Source organism: Solea solea, chromosome 20 (genome assembly GCF_958295425.1).
Source record: "Solea solea chromosome 20, fSolSol10.1, whole genome shotgun sequence".
In the NCBI taxonomy this organism is placed as follows: domain Eukaryota; kingdom Metazoa; phylum Chordata; class Actinopteri; order Pleuronectiformes; family Soleidae; genus Solea; species Solea solea.
Window position 1 is genome coordinate 9,196,460 of NC_081153.1, and position 22,061 is coordinate 9,218,520.

Sequence of the window (22,061 nt, forward strand, 5' to 3'; positions counted from 1 at the left end):
TGAAGACAAACACGTGTCACACAGTCGGAGCTGTGATAACACTTCCTCTGCTCGCTTTACAAATGTTTTTGCCCGACAAAGTGTATTTTATTCTCACTCAACATCGAAAAAATTCTTCTTTTTTTTTTTTTTTTTTTTAAAAGCATCTCCCCTGCATGTGCTTCTCCTCTCCGCCGTGTCCTGCGCTGGTGGAGCTGCAGTGATGTCAGCCTGCCTGGGTCATTTGAAGGTCAGCAGCCTCGGAAGGGTTCATAGAAAGTTCACTCGCATATATTAGGCTCTTCAATCTTTCATTCTCCCTGGCAAAACTAGTTGGAAATGAGCGGAGCAGGAGGACGGAGAGACGCCGCTCGTCATCCGAGAGAGAAACATGTGCTTTTAAAGACGCGTCCGTGTTGTTTTTGATTCGGGAACAGGAGGAGATCGTCCTGCTGAGGCGGACTCTCCTCACACCGCCGCCGCTGCCGCCGACACCCGAGACGCGCCGGTTTCAGTGCGCACACGTCGGGATGTTTTTATTTTTATCATCATTATTATTAGTAGTAGTAGTACGATGATTATTATGGAAGAGTCTCGTTCAGACGCCAGTGGCAGCGCGCGGGTGGATTCCGAGATACAACTGCAAATCAGCCTTTAGAGGACGGAGTTGTTTTATTATTATTCCAATTAATTCATGATTCCAGTGCGGGACGAATGAGAAGAAGAGGAGCGAGATCTGCAGCGTTAAGAAGAAGAGGAGGAGGAGAAAGAGGAGGAGGAGTGAGGAAGGAAAGCGGAGTTTGATGGAGTTGTTATCTGCGCTTATTTTTCTCCCTTTAAATCCTTTTACGCACAAGAATAGTTGAGCGACGCGCCGCCAACATGTTTGACTGCATGGACGTGCTGGCCGCCGTGAGTCCGGGCCAGATGTTGGACTTCTACACGCCCAGCGCGTCCTCGTGCATGCTGCAGGAGAAGGCGCTGAAAGCCTGCATCAGCGGACTGGCGCACCGAGAGTGGCAGCACCGGCGGAGCGCACACTGTAGGTCCCAACTTCCTCTTCTGCTTTTTGCATGTGCACGAGCCCGAGGTGATGATGGTGATGATGACGATGCTGGTCAGAGCGTGAGTTCACCATCCACACGCGGCTCCAGTTGTTATAGTAAAAAATTCAAACAGCACTTCAAAGAGAAGTATGGCGAGTTTTGGATGAACTCGTGGAATCAAGGGCGCAGGAAAACCTCAGTGTCAGGGACTGTAAAATCAAAACCAGATGTAGGATCATTTAAATCAAAATAATGAGTAATTAAACAACTAAAAACTATCACCACTCTCCATTTGCACTTTCACCAAGTCAGAAATCAGACTGATTTCACTCATAATAACCAGTTCAATCATCAGGAGAGGTCTTTTAATGGAGCCACCAACGTGGAGGTTTATGGCGCTTTTCTGGTTAAAAATAAATGTCAGTTTTTCTGACGTCACTTGAGTAGAAATCTGCGCAAACTTCTCTGTGTGCGTGTGTGTGTGTGTGTGTGTGCAGCCGCAGCAGGCTGCAGGAATGCGCAGCGTAAACACGGTCGGTGTCCACTTCACCACCGCACAGGCACCAACATCGCTCTCTGACACTGACTGAGATTAACGAGTGTGTGGAGCTGTCAGTGGGATTAGCCGTCAGTGGGATTAGCTGTCAGTGGGATTAGCGGCGTGCAGCCTTTCACAACGCGTCACATTCTTGCGTGACATTTGATTGTTTTGTCCCCCCCCACTCACAGGCCGAGGCTGCTGCTCTGTAAAATATAAAGAGAATTCCACAGACTTCAGGTGTACATTTAAAAAAATAAAATAAACATAATGATCATTTCACAGATTTAATATCATGTGTGTTTGACTGTCAAACTCCCACAGGTGTGACTTTTAGGAAGTCACGGGTAAATACTGTGTAATCACAGTAATATTACTGCAGCGTTACAGTGAAAAGATGTCAAATGATATTATTTTCTATTTAAATAAAGATACATTAACTTTTACTGTGAAAACACAGCATCAGGACACACAGTAAATATGTTTCTGTGAAAGTAGAATTATTTTTCTTTTACTATTTACAGTGTAGAATTTTATATTAGGTGTAAAAGTGACTGCTGCATTATTTTTGGAAGTGACCTGCCCACCATCAATAAAATATGAACAGAACAAAATGAATGAAACTAAACTAAAAGAGACATTTTCATTGTCATCGTCATAAACCGTAAGAGGATAAAATCATAATTGTTATAATTATTAAGGGCTGGGAGATGTTGATAACATGTCAAATAATTGAAGATTAAGTTTTGCTCCTGAATAAAAATCTGAAGAAACCAGTTAAATTTGAGGCATGGGGCATCATAATATTAATATTTATATAGAGCAAAGCTGATATTGAGGAATATTATATCATGATATATATTGATATTGAATTTCTGCACAGCAGTAATTGTTATAAGAAAAAGCTTGGTGCATTGTCACTGAAATGATGCTTAACTAAAACAAAAACACATAAAACTACCAGTGATGTCATTCAATTATCTGCTGCTGCACAATGAATTACAGAAGAATCAAAACTGCATTGTGACCAAGTGAAATATCCTCATCAAAATACATATTTAAATATTTAAAGTTATATTTAAAGTAAAAAAAAAAGGTGGCAAAACTCAGTGTTTATGATGAAGCAAAAATCTTATCAGACATTTTGTTCTATCTTCATACATAATGAGGATAATAATCCTTATGTTAAAAAAAAAGCAGATGGGATTAATTCTAATGTCACTGATATGATGATACATTCATATTCCTGAAAGTAAGTCCTTGAAACTACTAGGTGACAGTATTCTATCATTTTTTACTGCTGCAAAAATTGTTTCATGACACTGTAACTATTTAAGATTAAATATATCTACTTATTGTGAGTTTTATTATACTTTACTCATTTTAATTCAACAATGAATTCCCTCCTCACAGCACATCATATGTGAATGAAATGATGAATTAAACTGCAGTAAAAGTAGTTCATCATCAGGTCATCTTTGTCCTCTAACAATGTGCTCGTGAGACACTTGTTACAGTTGATGTCGATCTGTGATTTAACATCCAGCCTCCAACTGTCATTCATTCATCCATTCACTCTCTTCACTGACAGAGACAATGGCAAAGTTGGCTCGAGGTTTCGACCACGACAGAAACCTGCAAACATCATTTACTCATCCACTCATTCTGAAAATATCAGAAAACACTGTGAACAGACCATGTCACATGTTCCAACAACCCACCGGTGCAACCTTTTAAAGAAATAAAATCAAATAAAGAAGTTTGTTTAATGTTATTAATGGTGATTAATTACATGCAATTTAATTAAAGTCAATCATCAACTTGTTTAAGCTTTGAATCTGAACGAGCAGAGTAACAGAGAGAGTTTATTTCCAGTAAATTGTTGCTTATAATTCATCATTTATGACTATTTCAATATAATATAATCTCAGTATCCATTTTCAACATGAGGACACAAAATAAAAATCTTCTTGTAATTATTCTGTAAAAATGTTCATTAACTATCAGATTTCATTTCTTACATCCAGGTCCAGATGCTGCTTTTATCGCTCCATAGTTTCATTTTAATCAGTTCTCAGACATTTCCTTGCATTTTTAGTCATTTAACAAAATGAATTATTACTTTTTACTGTCAACTGTAAATGTGTCTGAAATTTCAATTCACGGGAAATTTTATGTTGAATTATTTCTTAAATGAAATAAATCATAAAAATGTGTTTGCTTTTACGCTCGTTTTGAACATTAGGGTTAGGGTTTCGGCGAGTGTCTGTTTTTTGAAGCGGTTCTTTAACAATACGAGGTCAAGTTGACGTGACCTCATCCAAACCCCCAATCCAAGGTCAGCGTGTTCCTATTCTTCTTCTGTGGTATTTGCATAAAGCTCAGAACGCTCATCACTCTGAGACGAACACAAAGAAGAAGCTTGTCAATATTTTACCATAACTATGAGCCAGAAACAGGCCAAATGAAACAAAGTGGCTCTAAAATGACCAAAGCATTAACTCTTTACAAAAAGTACGAGTGCGGCCTTGAGTCATAATTACAGCTCTGCACTTTGTCCCAGAGTGAAAAACCCATGAGGTCTGTTGCTTTAAAATTCACCCATTGAGAAAATATATTTTTCCCTTGGCAGAAATTGAAGGAGGAAAAATATTTATCCCTAAAGGTATATATAGACCATCATGTTTTTACAGTAGCCCACAATGGACAAACTAAACATCTATAACAGAAGGCTAAAGGCTAACTAAGAATGAGGTAAGGGATATTAACTTTATTTAACTAGAGAAGTAACCATTCAACAATACTGTATATGCCTGTTTGTGTGTGTTGGAGTGGTCACCGTTGCTGCTACTGATATATCTGTTGGCGTTTCTTCCGATTTCCCTCGCGTTTCTGATCAAAACGTCGCCTGTCACGTTTGAAGCCTGTCGGGTAAACCATTCAACCCAATTGCGGCGTATTTGTCCACCGCCCCATCAAATTAAAAGGCACGGCACACAAAGGTGCATTTGATTTGCCGCGTAATTAGACAAATTAGTGGGCTTTCACACGCGCGCCGGAGCTGGACTGTTAACACAGGACTCGTAAAGACGGAGAAGGAGATTCTGTTGATTTTCTTAACATTTGTTTTTTCCCTGCGCGTTGGCCCGTAGCACCGTCGGAAAGGAAACCCCTGCCCTTCCACCGTTTGAATACGGCACGGTTTGAATTAGACTTTGATTTGAAAAAGCTTCTCCCAGGGTCATTGAAATGTTGGTTTATTCATTTATTTATTCAGGATAATGGAAACCTCCTGGGTGTTAATTAGCCGCGTCGAACAAAAGAGCCAACCGTTATGAACTTCCTCTTCCAGTTTAGATGTTAATTAAGAACGATCAAGGACCTACTTCACACAGATAAAGTGGGCTTTTGCAGGGAATGGTGTGATCCCAACATTATATTCAATTCACACTGAAAGTATTAAAGTCACAATCAAAACAAATCCCGAAACGACACGGGTGACGGTTCTCCCGACATGGCTGCGACTGGGACTTAAAAAGACACTGGTGATGTTCAGCTCTTGGACACTCGATGTGTGTTATATGATAATTGGAGCATTTTTGTCTTCAAGGCTTAAGCGTCTCTGATATGGACATGAAAGGCTATTAGCACAGCTTGAACACCAAGCTAATTTAGTGGGCATGTGAAATGAAAGGCGGACGGGGGGAAATAAAAAGCTGTGAACAACAGTGAAATGAAAGGAGAGCTGGCTGTTAGCAGACATGTTTAATTGTCATGATTAGGACAGTGTTAGGATCCCACTGATACTGTTACCACCACTCATGTACTGCTGGCTTTTCCAGAAACATCCAAACACACAAGCCTATTAGCTCCTCTCTGCTGCTGCTGCTGCTGCTGGAGCCCAGTGGCAGAAAACAGCTTGTTCCTCAAGTTTCATTTTCCCCCCCATCACATTTGTTAGCCTCGAAAACCTATTATCTATATTGGAAATAACTACTTTTAACATCCACATGACAGTTTAAATCTTATTTCACGGGATTATCCAACCTCAGAAAACCACAACAAGTAAAAGTAAAAGAAAAATAGTCACTATACAACATTGTCATTGTAGAATTATACAGTATATGCAAACAAAATAATAAAGCAGAGAATTTTCAATCGTGAGCAAAAAGCTATAGTCCGACTAAGACAGGCAATCGGACAACTTGCTAAGTCTGAGTATACATGCGGAGGAGAAAATCGATTTGTCTGACTCCGCCTCTGTTATCTCTCTATAAGATATGGATTGTGCTGTGGTTCTGTATGTTGTATGTATGAAGTCCGACTAAGCGCCGACATGCACGAGTAATCAGACTATGAATTGCATTATCCAGATATGTTAGTCCGACTGATACTAACTCGATTGTAGTCGGACTAGCATGTTTACATGACATTAAAGAAACCATGTTAAAAGTCAGATTTTAGTCGGACTAAGACAATAATTTGAAAGTAAACACACTGACTGTAGAAGCCCAGAAAAGCTAGAAAAAGATAAGAAACTTGACCACACGTTGCTCTGTAGCACCACCATAGCTGTGAGTGGTTACCCGAGCAACATCATGGCCGACTACGTAACAATAGTTGCTAATGTTGGTTGGAGATATCCCCACCTATTGGCTTTCCAGTGGGTTTTAGTGTTTTCATGTGGACAGCGATGCTTCTTTGAATGCCATTGTACAGTTAACGAGCGACGACGTGTAAACAGCTTCTCATTCATTAGGTTTGCGTGTGATCTGCTGGGTTAAGTGGGATTTGGCTCCTGGTTTACACCGAAGAACTTGACCTGTGACCTGCGATCATGAGATCATCACGTCTTTACCTGAAAGTAAACTCACAAAAAAAAAGTGCCGGCAGGAGGAGAAGGAGGAGAAGGAGCAGAGTGGCACCTGCTCTGTGCCGTGAAGCCATGAATTCCAGCGGATCAAAACCAAGCCTCTCACATTTGAACCACCTCATTGCTTTTCCTGCGTTCCTTCCCAGAGCTTTCTCTTCTATCGCTTGCCTTTTTGGCTGCATCAGCGTCTCGGGCCTGTTTTCATGAACGCTTTGAAGTGGCTGCACCTGTTGTGTTTGAGCGAGTGGAGTCAGGGAGCTTCCCTTCAGTGCAGAGGTCTGACCTCAGTGCTGCACTGCTCGGGGTTGCTTTGAGGTCACAGACGGGGGTCAAAGGGACGACTTAGGGGTGGGAGTCTCTAAAACCCGAACACAATAATCCAATAAAAATAATTTGTCAGAGCATAATATATAGGACTAAAGAGCAGTCCGTGAGGTTTATTGTGTAGAATGGGTTTGAAGCCCCGGATGAAAAGCAGACCCCCCCCCCTCTCACATGAAGTCTAATCACTGCATTATTGTTTTTTTGCCCCTCGAGTGTTTAAAGCTCCTCTAAATATTCCTCCTCATGAAACAGAATGGAGTCCAATGCAAAGCTGCTTCCAATTTGGTGTCCTTTGAGTATACTTTGACTGTTTCCTCTGACTGGGCCTGCGGTTTAGTTGAGCTATGCGATCGTCGCTCCTGCAGAGACAAACCTGGAAGAAAAACACTTCCAGGGTGGATGGAGAGAAGAGAAGAGAAGAGAAGAGAAAAGAAGAGAAGAGAAGACTGCTATTCCTACTCCTCTAATCCTCTTAGACTATGCCCACCGCTCCACACCCGAATCACCGCAGCTTTCTCCTCAACACAAACCAAATACACAAATACCCCGAGGAGCTCCAGGAAATGCTTCTTTTTACTCTGTAACATTTAACTCAATGGCTCTGATTCGTTGGTCGAGTGTTCAATTAATTTTAATTGTAATTGGAACGAAGGCCCGAGACTTTGAGCCTGGGAGTGAACCGTTCCGTCCATTATGCGCCGCAGAAACAGCTCTGTCCTCATTTGGATTGTGGTGTCATTGTGTTCAATTGCCTGCGTGCGGTGACGGACTTAGCTTCAGGTTCTTTGCCATCTGTTGTGTGGTTGTGTCGGACCATGTAATTTTACATGTCACTGGTTTTCAGGCCGGAGGAACTGGATATAGGGAAGCATTTATATTTAGACAATGCTGCAGATTATTCCTACATGATCGTACTCACATTCTGCAGCACACTGCTCATTTAGGGCTTAAACAAACCTGCTGCTCAGGCTTGTTGTTGTTGTTTTTAACCTGATTATGGTGTCTGTATTTTTGACCAACAAACCACCATGTTTTGAAAATGTTATAATTCAAAATTCAATAAAAACGAAAGAAAGGAAGATATAAGTGTACGACTTGAACCTATACTGATGGGAATTTTAGTTATTTTACCTCCACAGATAATGTTTTGTCCTGGTTTTGAGAAAGTGCTCCTTTACGGTTATTATTTGTACACCATTTAAATCAATTTGCTCTTAAAGACACACTGACTGACTTGGCCTTGAACCAGCCTGAGATACAGATGCTTGTTTAGAAACTTAAAGTGTGTTTAAAGTAAATCTCCAGATTTTCCTCTTCATATTATGTTAGAATGGTGATTCCCACAGTTGGGTCGTAGGAGATTTCCTTTTTCGAGTCCAGAAACAAATTAGCAGAATAATCCAAACCATTTAGTTCAGATTTATGTTGAAAATGATTTGTTTGCCAATTTAAAATGATGTTGAGTATTTACACATATGGCTGCAACATTAGTCGCTACATTATGCACACATTTGCTCGGGTCACGATTTATATTGTGATTTGGCTCACAATAGTTTGAGTATGAGAGCATGTGAAACAAGGAGTAAAGACTGAAAACTGTTTCTCTTTGTGTCTAAAAATATGGTTCCATGACGCACTGGATCCATTTATGTCTTTGTGAGGTCCAAAAAGCATAAAAACCTCTCTTTGTGGGTACATTTTGTCTGGGCCCCACCTCTTTAAAGGGGATTTTTGAGGATTAAGACCTGGTGAAAGGGAATGCATGCATTTCTGTCAATGATATGTCCTCACTAAGACATACGTTTGTTATCTCTTTAGGACCTTTTCCATCATAAATACTGACCTTGTCAGGACCAGTAGTCCTCATGGAGACCAAAACCTGGTCCTAATGAGGCAGAATCTCATTTAAATTGTGGTTAGATTAAGGTTAGGGCTGATTTTGGTTAAGTTTAGGTTCAGGATAACACTTGATGTCACAATGGACGTCAGTGCAGTGTGTGTGTGTGTGTGTGTTATCAACTGTTCTAATCATTGAAATGGTCCAGAATTGGCTGGTAACACATTTTCCTGTGAGGGTGACAAAGTCAGAAGATATTTATCATCACTCCATGTGGACTTTGAGTCTTCACTCGTAAAGCGCTGTTGAGGTCAAGATAAAGATAAAGGCAAACATATTCGATCAGTTTCTCCGTGTGTCTCTGCTGACAGCCTTTCACTTTCAGGTGATAAATGCAGGAGCAAAAATGTGACACAGCTTAGTTTTGTAGTGTTTCAGAGATCTGAATAAACTCCAGGTCATTTCCAGTCTAAATCACAAATAAATCCATCTGCTACAAGAGTAGAAGAAGTTACCAGGTATTACTATTGTAGCCGTTTGGTGACAAACAAAACAAGTTGATATTCAAAGTGTATGAAGCTCTGTGATCAGCTGTGTTTTCTCCTACTGAGTGATATTTGACAAGCGCTGTGAGTGTCTGCGCTGTCCTTTTGTCAGTGGGCTCAGTCCCAGTGGACGGACCAATCAGTGGAGCTGTTTTCTTTAGACTTTCCCCTCTTTCAGGCCGCAGCCTCCAGCAGGGAGTGTGTGCTTTCCCGTTTGACCCCGCTGGCAAGTTCAGCCAGAGGCTAAGGGTTCAGCGGCCGTGGCAGCCACACATTTTTTCCTCCGCCTGCTCTTAAGCCAGAGGCCGACGTGTGCGCTTGTCTGTCACCAGCCTTTCTTCCTATAATGGAGCTTTCTGTGTGTGTGTTAACACGCTGCAGAGTCCACTCAAAGTTTAATCATGCAGAAAATGGAAAAAAAAGGCTCCCCGTGCACCTGATAGAGCCCACACAGGTACCAGACGACACCCCCCCCCCCACACACACACACACTCAAAAACACAAGGATATAATACATCTATGTTTATGCATCCCATCTGTTTGCTGTTGGTCACACTGCTGCTCACATGCAGCCATGACTTTAAATGGACAGACAGTGGACATGTTGGTGCTGCGTCTATCACAAAAGCCATGTTGTCGAATCAGTAACGCAAGTATTTTTGCCTCCAGACGAATTTCAAAGTCTACTTCACAACCTGATGTACAGTTGTTGTGCTCCAGCAGTCGTACATGCTCACCATCCTCTAATGCGAACGCCTTGTTTCACTTATTATACGTTTGATGTTCTGCAGGTTCAGTGATCGTGGGGTTGTTTTCCTGCTCTGGGAAAGAGTGGAAGTGATTAAATGAGACTGTGGTGGAAAAGAAGCCACTTTTATTTTAGCCAAGAAGCTTCAACCACAGTGAGAGGATCAGGAGATCATGAAGTCATGGAAACTACTTTAAGTTCATCCACAAGTTAAACATTTAAATATTCTAAAAAAGTTAATCGATTTTTTTGATGCAAATGATAATAAGGGATTATAATTAGGCTTGTGTATATCTAGTTGATGTTATTTGTGAAAATCTTCACAGTTTAGTGTGAATTTAATTGACTGCCCTCTCTGGTTCAAGCTTCTGTCACGATCTTGTCTAATCAGTACGAGGCTGGCTGTCCCAGACTCCGCCCCCTGTTTTAAAAGCTGCTTTTGCTTCGTCATCTTTCTCTCTGCATGACTGAGACTGAGATGCAGAACTCCTGTACTCAAGTGAGCACCGCTTCACACAGATGCAGCTCGGTGTCAGATTTCCTGCGCCCCACTCGCCTTCACTCAGCTCTCAGCCCATATCTTGGCATTTTTTAAAAACAAAATCAGGGCAGTGGGCAGAGTTTGCCTCAGAAGAGGGGGATTAATTGCCCTTTAAGCAGGTGATGATGTCACCATGTCTTGGCGAGTTACAGTGACTTCTCCTGTGTGCCGGAGCTGCCACTGAAAATCAGATAAATCATCTTTTTATGGCCAACGTTCACCCGCATCTACACTCCTGTACGTGCTGCTTAAAACTTAAACCAGTTAAACCTTCCCTCCAGTCGCTGATGCCGGCGAATGCAGAGCTGCAAATTTGACATGTGCAAAAAGTTACACAGGGAGAATCCAGCAGATTATTAGATTAAAGCGGCAGGTAATTCCGTACAAGGACGAGGGTCCAGTAATTATAAGAGCGTGTCCGTTACCATCAGTAATCGAGTTTACTCTGATGAAGTACGGAAGAATGTAACCTCATTAGCGGAGATGCTGGAGAGGCTGTTCTCCATTTTCTCTGCAGATCAGCTGCTTTCGTGAGGTCGGCAGCACCTGAGTCTCACTGAAGCTTCAATGTTCTGCCTCGAGGTGCTAATAGAGCTATGATCGGTGACAGTCTGCGTTACAGATTATAGTCACCTACTGGATGTTGTTGCAGGTTTACATCTCTCCCTCTTTAATTTGACCCAGATTTGGTTTTAACCAAAGAAGAAAAATACAAACAAGCTGAAGGTGCGCAGTCATCAGTTAGAGGAGAGAAAAACAAAGCGTCATAATATAAACATCCATCAGCTGCACTGATTTTTCAAGGTCAAGCTCATCAGGTCAGGCCAAGCGGTCAAGCGAAAACAACATCTTTGTTTGCCTTGCCTAAATTTGACTTGGATTTGGCCTGACATGTTGCTTTAAAGCTATAGAATAAAATAAAATGATCCATCTCTGCTGGTTAACGTCTTCATGTTGTTTTACATGACAGTGCCTGAAGGTTTGTTTGTGTGTGAGTGTGCGAGGTACTGACGTTAGCGCTCAATGAAAATATGGCTGAAAAAACAGATTCTAGCCACTAATCAAAAGGCTCGATTAATAAAAAAAAAGTTTGAGCCTTTTTATAAAATCCATAGATAAAATTCAGGGTTTGGATTTACCTTGAAGGACAAATTCTGCAGCATTATCTGATATTTATGTTTTTATTCTGTTTTATCGCCTCTTGGCCAGGTCTCCCTTGGAAAAGAGATTTGCTCTCAAGAGGACTTTTGGGTAAAATAAAGGTTAAATAAAAATAAATATATGTGCGATACTGGTCAAAATCACTTGATCAGATATTGGGGGGGGGGGGGGGGGGAAGAAAAACAAGACATCCAAAAAAACGACATTTGATATAAATGCTTCACTAAACACAGACAGTAAAACTGTGGCCTGCTTATGTCGTCTTTACAGGAGCAGAATGTTTGTGGTTCCGTTGTTTGTAAAAAGAACAAATGCATGAGACTGATCTCAGTATCAGTATCGGAAAGAAAAGATGGCATGAAATCATCCCTAGTGTCTCTGCCTGTAAAAGCTAAAGGAAAATAACTCTGACCAAAGCAGTTTTTCCCTCAGTTTCACTGTTTCCTTTGTCTTGTTCTACTTTCAGACGTCTAAATGACTCATTCACTCGTTTGAAAACAAGCGTTTTTAATCTTCCTCTCTTCCTCTTGTTTGGATTTGTCCTGCAGCCATTGAAACACAGAGCACCAGTTCTGAGGAGCTTGTCCCCAGCCCGCCGTCTCCCCCGCCTCCTCCCAGAGTCTACAAGCCCTGCTTCGTCTGCCAGGACAAGTCCTCTGGTTACCACTATGGCGTCAGCGCATGCGAGGGCTGCAAGGTAGTTCTCGTCAGACGGAATGACATGCTGTGTTTTCTCCCAGAGATGCTGAGACAAAGGCCATTTACCCTCCGAGTTCATCCAGAGTGGTTATTATTGAGCACTGAAAGTGGTTTTTTTCTCACTACTGCCTTTATTTAGCCTTTTAAAAAGAAGCAGCTGAATGAAACAGAGACCGCTCTCTACTGAGCCGCTAATCTGAGACTGATCTGATCATCTCAAGATTAGACACAGGCAGATTTATTTATGTCCCAACTTTTTTAGTATAAAAGAAAGAAACCTTTCTTAACGTTAATTCCCAGTCACTGAATAAAGGGATAAATATTTTTTCACTTTATATTTGGGCTGTCGATTGATTAGAAGTTGTTGTTTTATTAAATCACAAAACTTTACAATGATTAATAGTTTTCCCAATTCATGTTAAAATGTAACAACACAGAATGAATGTAGAATAAACACAAAGGCAGCATATTTAAGTTTAAATACTATTGTTTTATAGCATCTTCAGATTTACACATATGAACTATGGAACTTGTTTGCACTTTGATAAAGAATCTGCAAAACCAGGGGCAAACTAAAGAGCCATTTAAAGTAGGAACATCTGCTTTACTCTAAAGTGAGGCCCTAATATCACCAGTCTAACAGATGTCCAAGTGTCTCGACCTGTGTTTGCTCTTCATCTATGAAGACACTTGAATTGAATTCATGAATTTGTAACATACTCATTCCTCAAAGTCTTAGCTGTCTCAGATTATTTGCAGATTTCTCTCAGTCCATCGTCCTCTTCAATGCTAATTTGACGACAGCTTTTAGTCAAACAGTATTAGGTTGTACTCAGATTGCAAATCTGATGTTTGCATGTTCAGATTTTATCCCGATTTGATTGGATTTGAAAGTGTGGACAGGAAAGGCCCATGAAATCTGTTTTTTTTGTAGAGAGAGTGAAATGATCCACCTACTAAAGTGTGTTCATGTCTGGACACACACGTGTGGTCAGATCTGCAGTCTGAACATCGCCCCGGTTAGTTTCTCATGTTTCGTTACTCACGCACGTCTGTATTTTAGACGACACATCTGACGGCTTTTTGATTATTGTTCACGTCGTTCTTTAGCTACAGTGCGGATGTGAAGGCACATTATAGATTATAGGCTTTGGTGGTCAGCCGCCGAGGGAAGTCAACAAACACAGCTGTTTCCTACCTATGTATGTAAATTATTTTATAATAGAGATAATAAAGAAGAATAGTTATTGACCCCCAGATAAAAAAAATTGAGAAAGGGATAGCAAATCATTTTTAAATAAATAGGTTGTGAAAAATAAGGATAAGAAATCATTTACAGTATTTTTGGCCAAGCTGCTCCTTTAAGACATGACACCGTTTTTGCTCAGTCTTTTCCCCAAATGCTCCACTTTTACAAATCCGCCCTCCAAATTTCTGCCCTGCCAGCATTTCTTCCATCTTTCTTCAAAAAATGTTCAGCAGCTGTTGCTAGGGAACCGCTCACACCCGCTTGCACATACTGTAAATAATCAATATTCAATGGGCCTGTCATAGAATAAGCTGCCGCACAGTGTGCATTTTGAAGCACTTGTGAAGCATTCTGTTTGGGACATTTTAAATGTTAGACTTGAGCTGTGAATTTCAGTGAGTGAGTAATGGAGGACATGAAGTTTTCATAAGAACAGGACGTGTTTACCTTGCAGACGGATGCAGTTTTTCTCCCTCACGGCCAGACTGTGGTGTGATGTGGTATCTCCTCCCCTCCTCTGTAACTCAGGCAGTGGAATTCCTGGAATCCTTGGAGTTTTTGGCCTGGAGGGAAGAGGAGATCAGTTCACTCACTTAAAACAAGGGTCAGAGCAAGTTCTCTGTGAACTTCTGGAGCTTTGTATGCCAATATAACCCGCATCGTAAAGACCATGACCTCTGACCTCCCGACCCTGGGAAGGGAAGCACACAATAAAAAACACAAGGTGCCTCTCAAAGTCAAGGAAGATTTAAACGCACGGTATGTAATTTCTGCCACTAGGGGTCTCTCTCTCTCTCGCAATCAGTCAATCAAAAACATGAGGGAGCAGCATGTGACCATGAGCTTCAGCTCCACTTCCTGATTAAGCGACTGATCCTCTCGATCTTTTCCCCCCCAAATCACTCAAAAGTTCCAGATTTTATTTGTTTAAGTTGCATAAACCACATAAGCCCCCTTTCAAAGTAAACACTCAGTCTTTCAGTTTGACGATTTAACTTTGTTTGTGCAACATTGATGAATATGAGGCTTCAAACTGAACAATACTGGTATTTAGTTGAGTACAGGGGAGTATTAATAGTATAGAAAGGATATTTTGAGAATTTCAAAGGCAAATTCTATAATTAAAAAAAACACCAGAAGAACTTTAATAAAAGCTCTGCAGCAGGTGAACAGGAGACAAACACCAGGTGTGAATGAAAGACACGTACGAGATGCAGCAGAAGAATTTCCAACAATGATTTAACCTTGTCCATGAATGTCACTAAACATTAGTGAAACTTTTTAGACACTTTTAATAGATATTAATGTTCTCTTTCTTGTTTCATAGACATTGTTCTTGCTAAATAAAATCTGTAGACACTAGAGACAAACACTAGACTCTCACGAGAACAGGTGAACGTCATAGTGCAGCCTGAGAAATGATTATTCTGGGCCGTAATAATGAATTGGACAGATAATCTAAACAGAGTATACTGACATCTCGTGACAAGTGCCGGTACGTAAAATAGTACAATTCAGCCATTGTCCCTGGACAGGAAACAGAGAATCTGTTATCTTCTAGAGAAGTTAACAGCAGAAAAATCCTGGGGTAGTGTGAAGGGAAGATGAAACTGTAGGAGATATGAGCTTTTAATCAAAGCCATCGTAATGTGGCTGTGGACTAGCTGGGAGTCGTGCTCTTATCGGTATTTGATCACAACATGTCTGAGTAAAAAGCCGCGTTAGATCTGCCGTGTGCGGCGAGCAGATTTAAATAGTTTTTAAAATGGTGCAGACATATGGGCCTCCAGAAGCACATGCATATGCAAGATGACAGTTCTCATCTGTGTTTGACCCAAAGTCAAGAAATCCACCAAAGTCGAGACAGCCTTTCACTTTCAGTCACCTCGTCCTCGTCCTGCTGCTGCTGCTGCTGCTGCCCACTGGACGTGTTTGACAGTGTCCTTCTCAAAACTAACACTAAATGTCACAGGTGCTGTGGGGCAACGTGAGAGATGCCAGAGGGAATCAGAATTATACGCAAGTTCCTGTAACTTCATCTGAGCACGACGTCTGAAACTGATTCCAGTGTGAAACACGGGGAGAATAAAGCTGGAACTAAGTAGAAGTCTAGTTTCCATCGTGTTTTATTTGGCTTTCCAAGTACGAGGAAATAACGGCTATTAGATTTCTGTAAACCTTCACATTTTGGCATCACTCGTTCACGTGTTTTTCTGCCGATCGAATTCTCACAGGAACAAGGAGAAAAGTTAAAAGGGTGAGTTCAGCCAAATCACAAAACTCTGCTAATTCAACATAAATACGAGAAAAGAATAAATCTTCTCCATCCTCGCCATGGTCTCATCTGGCTGAGAATTGTTCCCATGTGTTAACAGAACACCCAAAAATCTAAATAATGAAATTGTTGCTCTTCATGATTAGTCAACTATATCATTTCAAATTTCAATAAGAAAACAGTCACATACACCAAGTCTGAAGGGTATTTAACAGTCGGGGAACAGTCACTTCACCACCTCTGCTGCACTGAGGGGGGAGGATGAATCTGACAGAGAAACCCAGTAAAATCCAACATTTCTTCATGAATAGATACGAGGACGATTTGTATCTTGGTTTCTTTTTTTAGAACAGACGCAGAACAGCTTTATAAATTACACCATGGCCTCTTTCCTTGCCCTGAAATGTCCAGAAACAGAGACGGTTTTGAATGTGTTCTCATGTCGTCAGTGCTGACAGGCTTTTGGGGATGAAGACAAAACTCAGAGGCTGTGAGCCCCCTCTCTTCCCTCTCCTCCCCCTCGCTCTGTTACGTGTTGGATCCCGAGACGTCGACACAGTGGGATTAGTTTGATGGAACTGGTTTGACAAGCGGTAGACCGTAACCTCTGTGAATAAAACACAACTCGGAGCGCTCACAGTGGAAAAGAAACACTCCTTTTTTCTGAACCTCCAACCCTCGCTGATCTCTCTTTTCCAACCGGAGCCCACATGCTGAGACTGAATAGAGGAATGAATTCACCTGTATTCAGCTACAAATCCTCAGTTTCTCACCAAAGCAGAATTGAGAGATTCTAGAGAGACTTTATTCATATTCACAGGAGCAACCACAAGCTTGGCTGTTTCAATGAAGAATGTGCAGAATGAAGGCATTCACCTTCTGCACATAAAGCAATTTGTAACAATTTGAAATGTGACAGCGGAGATGTTTTCATGTCTCTGAAATGTATAATTGCATATTTAAGTCCAGTCTATTATATTTAGGAGGGTGGAAATTCAGTATACTACGCACAAGTATGTTTGTACAAGTGTATCCTCGCTTCAAAAGAATCACCGTTTGTTTTTTATAGCCTTAAGAATGGACCTTTAGGGTTGTGCTTTAACAAAGTCTGCAATTTTGCATGGCAAAGTTTCTGCAGCATTTTGAGAACGATATCTTTTTCTGGCATGTGAAGGCCACCGTAGTTCCCTGACGTTCTTGGGAAATGAAGAGGTGAGCGGAGGGGCATTCTGTTAGCTGCAATCTGCTGTCTCACCATTAGATGTCACTAATTCTTACTCACTGGAACCTTACGGTCATAGTTCAGGAAGTCCTGTTCATGACTTTACATGACGCAATTCTGAATTCACGAGTTCCACTTGAACACAGCAGGGGACACTTGGAATAACAAGCTGCATCGTAGGGACAGAAAGTTGGATTTATACTTCCTAACTCACAAGTTTGATGCAAAAATAATGTTATATAAGGATTTCCCCGTGGCCTTGACAGACATAAACACTTCATGGCAGTCGTGATCACATTTGTTTTGGTCCGACATGTTCGCCATCAGTTTTGCATTTGCACATTTATAGCACTAAATAAAGCACATGTTGTCCCCAAGTCATTGCTGCTGAACACAATACAAGTGTTGTGTGAATAATTCGGCAAGAACAAAAAACCCACAGAACCCCACACCACAAACAAATTTAGCATTTTAAACTTCTAACAGAACTTTTTTATTTATTTTTTTAAATAAAATGCTCTCTTCTTTTTCCAAGTATGAATAAATGCCATGGTAATACATTGCTGTTGGTGCATTGGAAGCACCATGCACAGCATGGATCCCCCTCTGTTGTCAAACATATCCTGCTGACTAACAGACAAACACCGAGACAGGACTAAAAATAAAACCTCCTTTGTGTAACAATGAATTATTCAGGAGTTTAAATGTGGCAACAGTAATGCATATGCATGTTTTTGCCTTTTTTTTTGATGCACAGATTTTGGGATCTTTTCGACAAATGTGTTTTAAGTCTCTGGTTCTGAGATAAACAACATCATGGTTTAACATACAGTTAAATGCACAAACAACAGCGCTTACTATGTTTTCATGCACAGTTGCGTTGAGTTGCACCATTTAAATGAACTATTCTTCTTGTCCCAGTAAACAAATACTATCAAGGATTAAATTTAGGAAGGAAAGGAAAGGAAAGCAACTTTATTGTCATCATACTGGTATTGTACAACGAGATGTCGAGGTCAGATGGAGGGTTGATCAGAGAGCCGCTGCGACTGAGCGCGCCGCCACAAGGGACCAACCTGACCGAATGTAACTAACATTCTAACATGTTTTGATGGTGGGAGGAAACTGGAGAGCCCAGGGGAAACCCACGCAGACATGGGGAGAACATGCAAACTCCACACAGAAAGGTCCCAGACCAGGAATTGAACCCAGCACCTTCTTGCTGTGAGGCAACAGTGCTAACCACCACTACTTACCACTGCGCCACCATGCAATTTATTGAAGAAAGCATGTTTGCCGCCACTTTAGGTGGCAATATGCCTCTTTTTAGCTTGTTAATATAATGTATTTTACCTATTATGTCACAGAACAAAACAACGTCTCACGATCTTTCTATCGTTTGTTAACTTTATGAGAATAACTCCCCTTGGTCTTAGCTTGTCCTTCTGTTGAATGTTTCTTCTTCTTTTATTTCTAAGTTTGAAGGCCAGTTTGGACCCATTTGAATGTTCATATGTGATAGTATTTTGACTCCCAACAACATTATGTGGGTGAGTCAGTGGGAGTTCAAGAAATCCCAGTTAAATTTAGGTCAGAGTTCAGTTTTACTCCATGTAACACAATCATGTTCGTGTAAATGTAAAAGCAGCAGCAAATAGGATGGTGGAACTGCTAGATGGCTTAACACACAAACTGGTAGCTGGATTCTACATACAAAGCCATTTGTTTCTGTTTTTTATATATACTGTATATGTATATATATATATATATATATATATATATATATATATATATATATATATATATAGTGTATAACAGAAACAAATGGCAGCACTCTGCTCACATCTCATAATCCCTCGCTCTCCTGTGCTTTTCATATCTGTATTTACTCTCTGGTTCCGCTGCAGGACACCGATGATGAAGAGCCCAGTTGTGCTGACTAGAAAGATAGAGGGCAAAAGGAAAAGACATGCATCTGCCAGCGCCTTTCTCAGAATGCATTGTGCCTCGGCGTGTGTCGCCATAATCTATACAGCTCCCCTCGCAGCCGACAGTCACACTGGTAATGTGATTTGTCAATTCTGTACAACATAAGAGAAGTGGAAGAGCTAATAGAGAGAGAAAAATCAAACCGAGACAGTCAATACAGCTCAAGTGTGACATGGAGTAGATGTGATTGTTGTGCCGCAACATCATCCTCTTGTCCCATAGACCATTTATAAAAATGGATGCAGTCCTCCAGTTGCAAAACAAAACCCTGTTTGCCATGAGCACCAACAACCAGGCCCCTCTTTGATGATACACGCTGTCAATCACACTGGTGTTCGCTCATGTGCCGTCCATTTTTCCTCTAAATGGGAACATAATTTAGAAATCCGAGATCATCAAATACCTGAACATAGCAAGTGAGACCATTAACTCCTGCAGGAAAATGTTTACTCACGTTGAAAGTGAGAATAAGAACCTAATTTTACCATAGACTTCTATATAAAGAGTAATTTTCACCACCAGCAAAGTCACCCCCCTGATGGCTAGATGCTACATCCATCCTACCTTCTGGGCTTCACTGGGCTACAAACCTGAAGACTACGTCCATTTTTATAGTCCTAAGTCCTAAGTGCTCTCCCTGTGTAGTCTAGTGATGACTATTGGAAGGCAAGTGTTGGGTTCACTTAGGTTAGCAATCCTAAAACTCTCATACATGTAGCTCAGTATCAAGCATTTGATTGCTGGTAAATAAGAGCCCTGACCCAACTCTGCATAGCTCACATTGCTGTGGCGCTGAATAATAAACTGAAAACTCTTGACAGAATTGTCAGACCTTCCACTAAAAACATTTCTTAAACCTGGCAAAAAAAAAAAACGTCCACATCTTGGACACACAATACAGCTTTCTGTGCTCAACAGGTCAGGTCAGCAACAGGTCTGACTGTGTGTGTGTGTGTGTGTGTGTGTGTGTAGAGGGGGTAAACGAGGTGGATGGAGGCCTCCCACTAGAGAGAGAGAGAGAGCTTAAAGATGGCTGCTGAGTGCTGTGAGGCCTCTGGCAGGTCTGGGGCAGAAAGACGAGCGCTGAATGGCGAGTGGCAACCTGAAGAATAGAGCCGCACAGTGGGGCGTCTGGGGAGGACTGTGTGACCTGAAACCTCCTCATTCTCTCCTCCGTTGTCTTTTCATGCCTCTCGTTTGGTCTCCAGTTGTGTGTCTGTGTCAGAGCTGGTTGGGCGAGTCACACAGCTCCTCTGTTCAGGCCTCTTCTCACCATTTTCTTCCTCCTCCGCCTCCTCTTATTTTCCTTTCTTTGCCAACTCCTTTCTCCCTCTCCTTATCTTACCTTTCAGTCTAACACTATCTGCTGGTCCATCTGTGCTCTTCAGGAGTTCCGATAGACAGATCAGCACTGATTGAGTATCAGGAGGTAGATGGAGGGAGACGCATAAAAGAAGAGTGGGGGTCTGAAGGAACAGTGTCTAGTTTTCCCCGTGGTGGCTGTTTGTGCCTTATCTGTTGAGGTTTCACATTTGCCACAGTAACAATGCCGGCCTTTGTGCAGTTCCGACTCCTTTCTTGTCCCGTTGTTCTGCATTTTCAGTTGATACAGTAGACTTCTCCACAACACCACCACTGTCCCCATTTTATCTTTCCAAAATGTCACTGTGTTCACTGAAGGAAGTGAGTGTTCATGGAACATAGTATTAAAAATGTCCTGGCTGTTAGTTTAAATTAGGGCTGCGCATTGGCAAGAACCTGATGAGATAGAGCCTGATTTACAGGGGTGATTTATTGTGAATATGGTGACGCTATAATCAACACCATATTTTTTTCCTCCAAAGATCGTTATTTTCACTATGAGAGTTCTAAAAATAGTGCCTGCACATAAACAATATAGTTTTATGTGTCTGGTGAGAGCAGTAAGTACCAGTAAGTATACGATCAGCTCAGTCACAAATAAGCTACACACACACACAGAGTGCAGCATGGGTTAAAGAGGTTTCATCTCTCATCCAAGAGGTTTCTTCAGTTCTTCAGCTTAACTTAACTCAAGTTAAGCAAGTCCAGTTTCCTCCAGCTAAATATTGAAGAGGACTATGACCTGGATGACTAAGAACCTTTGCTGCTTTAACCGTGCAAAAAATAATTTTTCTATTGCTACAGTGCTTCAAAGAACCAATGCAGTATCATGAAACAAAATAGCCATGTTTTAGTGCATCCATATTTTCTTTACACCCTAATTCAAACCCTTATTTTTGACATTAAAAAACAGAAAACTTGAAATCTAGCACCATGCCGACCCCTTTACTATCCATAATGCTGCCGTTCTCCTGCTGCCTTGTCTTCTTCCGTCTTGACGTAAAAACAAATCACTTCCTGTGTGAAGCGTGGAAATATCGCTGGATAACTCGAGACCAAAACACAACAATACTGAGAAAAACGGAGAGAAAGTTATGTGGATCTGATTGGATTAATCAGCACTTTGTGAACTCACGTGGCAATAGCTTTAATGAAACGGTCATCAATTTTACTTAAAAGTTACGCACTCCAGTTTTCAGAGTTTTTACTTATCTTCTTATAGTTGTTCAAACAACCATGTATTACCCCTGAACTCTCATGTCTTTTCAGTAAACTGCTGGTGTAAGTAATAGCCTGGACTGGATAAACTGGATAATTATCACTCCTCCCCACCACACACACACACACCCCCCTACTTTCCACTCTACCTCTTCTCATTTTTCTGGAACCCCCCCAGGGTCTCCAGTGTCCTCTCCACTTTCCACGGCAGTGATAAGATGTCGACATGATTAAGAGTGAAAGCTAATCCGCCGCTCTGCCTCTCTCCCCTCAGCTCTAACCAATCGTCAGGCAACACGAAACAAGGGCCGAGTCCAACGAGCCAGACAGCCAGTGCATGGCAGAGAGAGAGGGAGAAAGAGAGAGAGAGAGAGGAGGAGGCCAGGTGGACGAGGGGTTGGCTTGTACCTGAATAATTGATAGCAAGCACTTTCGTTTTTTAATCTGTAAATGAG

At 41.4% G+C, this 22,061-nt stretch overlaps 1 protein-coding gene across 2 annotated transcripts in view; it reads left to right on the plus strand.

Moving 5' to 3' along the window:
* The window catches only part of LOC131447638 (retinoic acid receptor beta-like), a 132,835-nt gene that overhangs the window by 75,346 nt on the left and 35,428 nt on the right, over positions 1–22,061 (plus strand). Inside the window, exons 1-2 of one of the 2 annotated variants that reach the window (XM_058619539.1) lie at positions 238–1,021; positions 12,141–12,289. In XM_058619539.1, the coding sequence (XP_058475522.1) occupies positions 862–1,021; positions 12,141–12,289 (309 nt within the window). In that variant the 5' untranslated portion in view covers positions 238–861. Of the gene's footprint in view, positions 1–237; positions 1,022–12,140; positions 12,290–22,061 lie in introns of those variants that run through there. The other variant, XM_058619538.1, reaches the window with a different exon arrangement.